Raw genomic sequence first — 8,620 nt, 5'->3', positions numbered from 1 at the left:
CAAGGAAGATTGGAGTGAGACTATTTCTCTGCCAGATTTGATGCCTTCTTCTGGTGTGTCTGAAGACAGCTACAGTGTACTTATATATAATAAATAAATAAAAAAAAAAAAAAAAAAACCAACCAAACAAAAATAAACAAAAAACTAACCAAACAACCAAATCTTAAAAAAGAAAATTTAAAAAAAAAATCTAAAACAAAATAAAAGCTGTCCCTTGTATTTCCAGTGAGGCAGAGGTAGGTAATTCTGCAACCTGGTCTACATAGCAAGGTCTAGGCCAGTCAGGGCTATACTGTCTTTTTTTTTTTTTTTTTTAAAGATTTTATTTATTTATGTATATGAGTACACTGTAGCTGTCTTCAGACACATCAGAAGAGGGCACTGGATCCCATTGCAGATGGTTGTGAGCCACCATGTGGTTGTTGGGAATTGAACTTAGGACCTCTGGAAGAAGAGTCAGTGCTCTTAACCACTGAGCCATCTCTCCAGCCCGTGAATTACTGTCTTAAAGAAAGAAAAATGGGCACTGACTGCTCTTCCAGAGGTCCTGAGTTCAATTCCCATCAACCACATGGTGGTTCACAGCATCTGTAATGGGATCTGAGGTGAGGTGATCCTGAGTGCTCTAAAAAAGCAAGCTGAGAAAGCTATGAGGAGCAAGTCAGTAAGCAGCACTTATTCACAACTTCTGCTCCACTTCCTATGTCCAGGTTCCTGCTGAGTTCCTGCCTCGGCTTTCTGAGTGATGGACTTATAAATGTTAGGGTGAATTAAATCCTTTTCTCCCCAGTTTGCTTTTTTAGTCATGATGTTTTATCATAGCAAAGAAACTACAACTAAAACAGAAAACTGGCTCCAGGTTCATGGGATATTGCTGAGACAAGATCTATGTCTTATACCTCATTCTTAGGAAGGACTATAGAAAGATTGGAATTCTGGGTAAGATAAGCCATGGAGAAAAGCTCATCATAGCTTATGAACTGCTGTGGTAACCTGGAAGATAATGTTGGGACTTAAAAATATCTGTGATTAAGAAAAGACCACCATCACTGAGGTAAACTATTCTAGGAAGTGTTTCCTTGGGATAAGTACACAGAAGCTGTGGTCCAAAGGGAGCCAAGGATTGACCTTGTGCTAAGAGCCAAACTCGGCAATGTGTAAGTTTCCCAGGTGGTACTAGTGTTGAAGGCATGTTGGAGTAGCTGAGGCTTTGTACTGTGAGAGGCCAGGAAAGTCAGTGGTGAATGTGCAGCCTTACTTGAAGTAGAAGCCCCAGGAATTTGAAGAAGTCATGGAGAGAAGTTGAAGCTTGACACCAAGTAGCAGATTCAGAGTCCCTGAAAAGTGCCCAGCATATGTAGCCCAGTCACACTGGAGACCCAAACACTTTGGAGGTGCCAGTATAATTGGATGACTGTCAAGGACAGTAGTTGCTGTAGAGTGGGGCCAGCCTGAACCTAGGGGACAAGCTATAAGCAGTATGGATGGCAGAGCCAGTGACGTGCCACTGCCCAGGCCCCAGGAGCCCAGAGACTCATGAGTGGGATCCCACACACAGGAGCCCAGAGACTCATGAGTGGGACCCCCCAACACAGGAGCCCAGACTCATGAGTGGGACCCCACAGTAAGCACTGAACTTTTTTGTACACTGCTGAGCTTTGGTTTGTTTTGATTTGACTGTAACTCTGCCCTGGGCCTTCCTCTTTTGAAATTAAAAAGTATGTAAGTTATTTTTTTATTTTATAAGAGCCCACAGCTATCCCAGAACTTAAAATCCCCCTAACTCAAGTACTCCCAGAGCTAGCATGAGTCACACTGTGCCTGGCTGTGACTCCTGATTATTTACCATTAGTTACATTTTACATAGCTCATTTTTAACAATTAATGTATGTGTATGAGTATTTGCCTGAGTGTATGTCTCTGCATCATGTGCTCGAGGAGACCAGAGGGTAAGGAATCTTGAAACTGGAGTTATATAGATGGTGGTAAGCATCCATGTAGGTGCTAGGAATCGAACTTGGGTCCTCCAGAAGTGCAGTCACTGCTCTTAACCTGTGAGCCATGGTCTGTACACAACTGATTTTTATCTAAAATAATTTCCGCATCTAAAATACTCACAAAGTATGCTGCTGTGAAAAACAAATTTTACTAATAAACAAAATGTGATTAACTATGTTATGAAAAAGTTCCACAAGAAGATCTGGAATAGACAGTAAGGACTTGGTTTTCTTAACCTGAACTAAATGTAATAGTTTGGGAGAATTTAAAACTGGATCTGAATGATATAATTATACTTCTTAGTCACTGTCACTCTCTCCTACGATGAATCTAGACTTCCTAGCCTTGACACTCTCACTCTCAGCAGCAGCTGAGCTCAGTGTCAGTATCTCAGGCTGCGACCAAGCCTGTCCATCCTCACTCGAAGCCTTCCTCAGTTGCGCCTCCACTCCGGTTTCATGACTTCCCCAACAGAAACTAAAGAAATAACAATCATTCTGCTGTACTAATTAGTAAGGTTATTAATGTAGTAGTCTTTGTTAATGGAACACACAAATTTAAATGTACAGTTAAGTCCTCTCAAAAGAAACTTCCTTATGAGCTCTCCTTGAAGTTGTTTGCCTCACAGAATAAGAAAAACCATTTGTGAGGGTGTTTGTTTGTTTTTATTTTTGTTTTTAAAAGTTCTTACCTCATCAAAGCCAGCAGCCTGCAAATCCTGAAACATCTGTGGATTAACTTCTGAAGGGCTCCGGGAAGAGCTTGTCTCGTTTGCAAACGGCAGTAGAGAGTTTCGAATTTCTTGCAAGGCTTTATGATGTGTGCCAAATTTGGGTGGATTTCTCACCTGCCTGGGATCTTCAGTCGACATCTTGTTGAGGTTATGCTCGGCCTTCGAAGCATCAGATGGTTTTGACAAATTCCTCAGGGATTCTCGGATCTCCTGCAGCATCTGCCGGCTGCTGCCAGGGTAGTTGCTGGCAGGAAAGGTCTTAGGCCTCATCTGTCTGTACCCTTCTGGCTTTTCACCCCTCTTCATGAAAGCATCTATATGTGGCCCCTGCAACGCACTTCTTCAGGAGCTAACCCAAAGACTCGGAGCTTCCTTCTGAGCCAAGGTGAAAGGGGAAGTCCCCAGGAATGTTAAAATCCTTTACAGTGGAAGTAACTAACCTAGGAAAGAAAACACACAGCTGGAGTGATTGATGAAGCAGTTCTCCACTGCTATGGGAGTTGCTAGCTCCCAGTGGAAGCTCAGACTTCATGACGTACTACTGTAGGATCCAGGTAAGTTACTACACCTCTCTGTGCCTATTTCCTAGTTTCCAAAGTGGATTTACAATATTTCTAGCTGGACAGTGGTGGCACATGCCTTTAATCCCAGCACTTGGGAGGCAGAGGCAGAGGCAGAGGCAGGTGGATTTCTGAATTTGAGGCCAGCCTGGTCTACAGAGTGAGTTCCAGGACAGCCAGAGCTACACAGAGAAACCTTGTTGTTGTCAACAACAACAACAACAACAACAAAAAAAAAAAAAAAAAAAAAAAACCAACCAAAACCCAATATTTCTAACTAGCAGCATTTGTAACAAATAAATAAACCTTCAAATTGTGTTAGAAAGTAAAGCATATACAACCATAAAGAATTACTAAGTGAACCTTAAGCAATTCCCTCCTCCAATTTTAAATCTTAGAAATTAGACTTCTGTTTAAGACTTACTTAGAAGGGTGTTAGCTCTTTTAAAAGGGTTATACATTAGTTTTTCACAAGATTCAAAACCTATGTTTGGGTTTACTTCCCAGACTATAGGATGTGAGTAGGAATATCTATAACCTGGGTTAAAACCCAGGCTCAGGCTTACAGTAAATACCTTTTCTGGAAGAGCCATCTCACTGGCCCCCAGTTATTTTAAATAAATACCCTAAAGCAGAGGTTGCATTCACACAGTACCTCCAGTCCTCCTGGGCAACTCCAACAAAAGCCTTTTGAACAGGGGTCACATTTCTCAGTTTTGAACTAAGGCAATTAAAAATTTGAGTGCATTCCTTGCTTCAAGGACATTAAGAGGCTTCATTTTGAAACAGTGGGATTAAACCATGACTGATTCCCATCAGACATGTAAGCAAGACAGAAGCCTCTGTTGGATTAAACCAGCTACATTTTATTTTTCTTTCTTTTCTTTTTAAAGATTTTTTTAACATTTATTTATATGAGTACACTGCAGTGTCTTCAGACACATACTAGAAGAGTGCATTGGATCCCATTACAGATGGTTGTGAGCTGGGCATTGAACTCAGGACCTCTGGAAGATCAGTCAGTGCTCTTAACCACTGAGCCATCTCTCCAGCCCCTTATGTTTATTTCTAAAAGGCAGTATTGTTATAGCTTGAATATGACAAGTCCCAGGGACTTTAGAAAGTCCTAAATGAAGAAGGACGGGGGAACATCTGTAGAGGGCTATATTTTGTTCCAGATCCTGCTCTGTCCTCCTTATTGGCTGTCATGTGAGATGTTCTGCCATGTATCCCAGATTAAAACCTCTAAAACTATCAACCATCATATTTTTTCCTCTCCTAACTTATCCAAAGTAATTTGTCACAGTGACCAATTTGGAAAGGGCCAGTCACCTGTCTCAGCAGGTGAAGATGCTTGCTGCCAAGACTGATTACTGGGTGGATCCTTGGGATCCACCCTGATACTACGGTGCCTGCAGGCAATCACCCCTTCAGGGGACTAAAGACAGTAGGGACTCCCTTTGTAGCTAAAGACACTCTTGAGGCCTTTCTTTTTATGTTGGAAGAGCACATATGCTTTGTAAGTAACCAAGTGTGTTTAACTCAGGAAATGTTTTTCCAACCAGGTTGTAAAGCACACACAAAAGCTTACTTGTGTGAAAATATTCTTAAATTAAAAAAAAAAAAAATCTAACAAAATTAGTATCAAAGAAGGGGGTTCTTGCTCTGAGTGACCATATGGTTCAGGAGCCTTCAGTATTGATTTATAGGAAGAATTTAGAAAACTTTGAGGATGTAGGCTAGAGAGGCTCTGGAATGATGTGAACAGAGCCCAAGGGGCAACTCTGGCCCAAAGGCAAAACCAGAACAGTAGGAGAAACACAGGTAGGAAAGGATTTCAGACAGGAACAGGAACTCTACTGAGAACTGAACTAAAGGTCAACATGCTGCATTCTGGCCAAGAATGTGTCCTGAGAAATGTCTGTTAGAATGAATGTAAAGGTGATGGATTAATCAGTCTAAAGGAGAAAGTCCCACTGGATTTCGCACTATGGCTTGGTTATTGCTGGCTTCCTTGGCCAGACTTAGTAGAGAAAATCTGAAGAAAAAAAAAAGTGTACTTTGGCTAGAAAAGGGAAATAGTTTTAGACAATAATGGTATGGTTATGAATTGGCATTAAAAACACTGAGCTGGGCAGTGGTGGCGCACGCCTTTAATCCCAGCAGAGAACCTGCCTGGGGGGGGGGGGGGGGGAGAAAGGAAATAAAAAAAAGAAACCACAAGGCTGGAAAGAGGACTCTGTGGTTAAGAGCAGTGACCACAATTCAGAGGACCAGGGTTCAGTTCCCAGCATCCACTTGGCAGCTCATACCACACCACCTGTAACTCCAGTTCCAGAAGATCCCTTGATCCCTTACCCACTGCTGGCCTCTCCCAGCAACAGGGTTGCAAGTGGTACCTAGGCAGATATAGATACAGGTAAAACACTCATATGCATAAACTGTTTTAAAAAAGAAAAAGAAGGGCTGGTGAGATGGCTCAGTGGGTAAGAGCACCTGACTGCTCTTCAGAAGGTCCGGAGTTCAAATCCCAGCAACCACATGGTGGCTCATAACCATCCGTAACAAGATCTGATGCCCTCTTNCACATGGTGGCTCATAACCATCCGTAACAAGATCTGATGCCCTCTTCTGGAGTGTCTGAAGACAGCTACAGTGTATTTATATATAATAAATAAATAAATCTTAAAAAAAAAAAAAAGAAAGAAATGGGGTGGCGATATCAGGTAGTAGAGTGCTGGCCTAGAAAAGGTCTAGGTTCTCTCTCCAGCACTAGAGCAAACTGGATGTGATGGTACTTTGTTCTCCAATCCTACTATCTAGTACCTGGGAGATAGAGACAACAGGGTCAGAAATTCAAGGTTAACTTTGGCTATGTAGGATTAAGAGGGGCTAGATGAAATGAGACCCTGCCTTAAAAAATAAAATTAAGTAATAGTTGGTAAAGTGCTGGTCTAGCAAGCATCTAGTCCTGGATTTAAATCCCTAGCATCATATAACGCAAGTAGAATAGTGTACCCCTGTAATAAAAGTTCAAGGATATCCTTAGCTACATAGTAAGTTCAAGATAAGTCCATGTAAGACTGATAACCTCAATTACATGACTATTCTAGTTCTCAGAATGGGGGGAGTCAATGAATTGTCATTAATTATGCTTTATAGTTTACATATATACAACATAGTCCTTGAATGTATCAAAGTCAGTTAATAAAAATACTATAAGACAGACAGACAGACACAGAGGGACCAGGTCTGCAACCCCAGTACTAGAAAGCTGAAAGAAATAGGAACATGAGTTCTAGGCTAGCCTGAGTTACATGGCAAGATCATGCCTCAAACAAAAGAAATCACCTCCACCAATCATGCAATAAACAGTTTTGAGCACGCAGTGACGGGTATTCCTTAAGGTAAAGTCTGAGAAGCAGAATTGCTGAGTCAAAGAACTAATGGCTGTAGGTGTAGTTCAGTGGAAAAATGCTTAGCATATGAGAGGTCCTGGGTTCTAGACCCAGCACTGCAAAAACAAACAAACAAACAAACAAACAAACCTACATATACATGTTTATGAAAGGAAACACATTTAAAATCAGGGCACTGGGCTGACAATATACCTCAATATTGTCTAGCATGCTCAGAACCCCAGGTTTGATCTATAAAACCACCAAAAAAAATTAGTTAATAAAATTCTGGAAATGTAAGCTCATCTTCTAGGAAAGTATAGCTAACAAAGCAGGACCAGCTCAGGCCGGCCTAGAGCTCCCTATGCAGAAGGGATCTGCCTGTTTCCGCCTCCAATTTGACTCTCAACTTTTCAACTGACTAGCTGTGTGACTCTGGGCAAGCTGCTTAGCTTCTGTGCCAATTTTTCATCTTCAAATATGTGCAAAAACTGGATCTATCTCAAGGTTGTTATGAACATCAAATTAAGTTCAATCCTAAGTTTTCAACAAGCACCAGACAGGCTCCCTTCAGCAGGGAGGAGTCCTGAAAGTTGGTAGCCTTCCTCTTACCTCTGTATCTCAGGTCCATACTTCTATCTCTGCACTTGTACTTCACATCCTAAGCAAGCCAGATGATCGGCTCTCAGCTGACACGCTTCATGATTTTCTACTTTAATGACTTAACTCTTCCATGTTCCTGAGAGAGCCTATGCCATATTTTTTTTGTAAAAATTATACTCAACGTGCAAGGCTTCATGTAAATACCTCCCCTAACAGAAAATCTCTTCAGGAGCTACTTATTACCTGAACACAAGACATATTTTACACGACTCAAATAGAATGACTGCTTCTGTTATATTCTTGGTTTTCCTAGCCACAGAGTCAGGGGATTTGGTGTCCCGAGTGTTTCTTCTAACGCACAAAGCACTAGACCTAGAAGTAAAATGCTTGCATAAGGTTATCTTGTAACCAGCTAGGGGTACTGCTAGAGTGGATTCCACACACTCTAGCCTAGCACAGGGCATTTTCATCACACCAATGTTTTAAGCTTTCTCGATTACACTCAACCTTGACAGGACAGTTAAAGTGCTTTAGATTGAAATAAAGCTTCCATTTAAAAAAAGAATGAAAAAAAAAAAAAAGAATGAACCTTCTTCAAAAATGCATTAAACAAAAACAAAAAGAACAACAACAACAACCCAAACTGGTACAACTACACAGTAAGATTTCAGAGCTTTAAAATACACCTTTAATCCCAGAACTCCACAGGCTGAGGCAGGAAGACGCCTGTGAGTTCAAGGGCAGCCTAATGACTCTCAGTGGGTTACAGAACTAGTAGGGCTATTGCAGGAAGAACCGGTCTCAGAAACAAACAAGAACAGAGCTGTGCCTTGGGCTGGGTTAAGTTTATAAAGACAACCTGCTAAAATACTTGGGAATAAAGAGAGAATGTATTGGGCTGGAGGTCCTGAGTTTACATCCCAGCAGTCACAGGATGGCTCACAACCCTCTGTAATGAGACCTGATGCCCTCTTCTGCTGTGTCCGAAGACAGTGTAACTTAAAATAAATAAATACACACACACACACACACACACACACACACACACACACACACACACACATATATATATATTTAAAAGATAAGACTGTACTGTTCCTTAGCAGCAGTCCTAAGTGCTAAGAGGGCAACAGTGACACATCTGTCCACTGACATTTTCTCCCAAGTACTTTACAAGAATTATCTGATCAAGGGGCTAAGAGATGGCTCTCAGTGGTTAAGAACACTAGATGAGGGCTGGTGAGATGGCTCAGTGGGTAAGAGCACCCGACTGCTCTTCCAAAGGTCCAGAGTTCAAATCCCAGCAACCACATGGTGGCTCATAACCA

At 41.6% G+C, this 8,620-nt stretch overlaps 1 protein-coding gene across 1 annotated transcript in view; it reads right to left on the bottom strand.

Moving 5' to 3' along the window:
• Positions 1 to 8,620, bottom strand: part of Lats1 (large tumor suppressor kinase 1) — a 28,241-nt gene that overhangs the window by 16,999 nt on the left and 2,622 nt on the right. Inside the window, exon 2 of the mRNA XM_021221415.1 lies at positions 2,690 to 3,171. Coding sequence (XP_021077074.1) covers positions 2,690 to 3,037 — 348 coding nt within the window. The 5' untranslated portion in view covers positions 3,038 to 3,171. The remainder of the gene's footprint in view (positions 1 to 2,689; positions 3,172 to 8,620) is intronic.

This window comes from Mus pahari, chromosome 21 (genome assembly GCF_900095145.1).
Source record: "Mus pahari chromosome 21, PAHARI_EIJ_v1.1, whole genome shotgun sequence".
In the NCBI taxonomy this organism is placed as follows: Eukaryota; Metazoa; Chordata; class Mammalia; order Rodentia; family Muridae; genus Mus; species Mus pahari.
The sequence above is the reverse complement of the archived record's forward strand: the minus strand, read 5'-3'. Positions and strand labels throughout refer to the sequence as shown.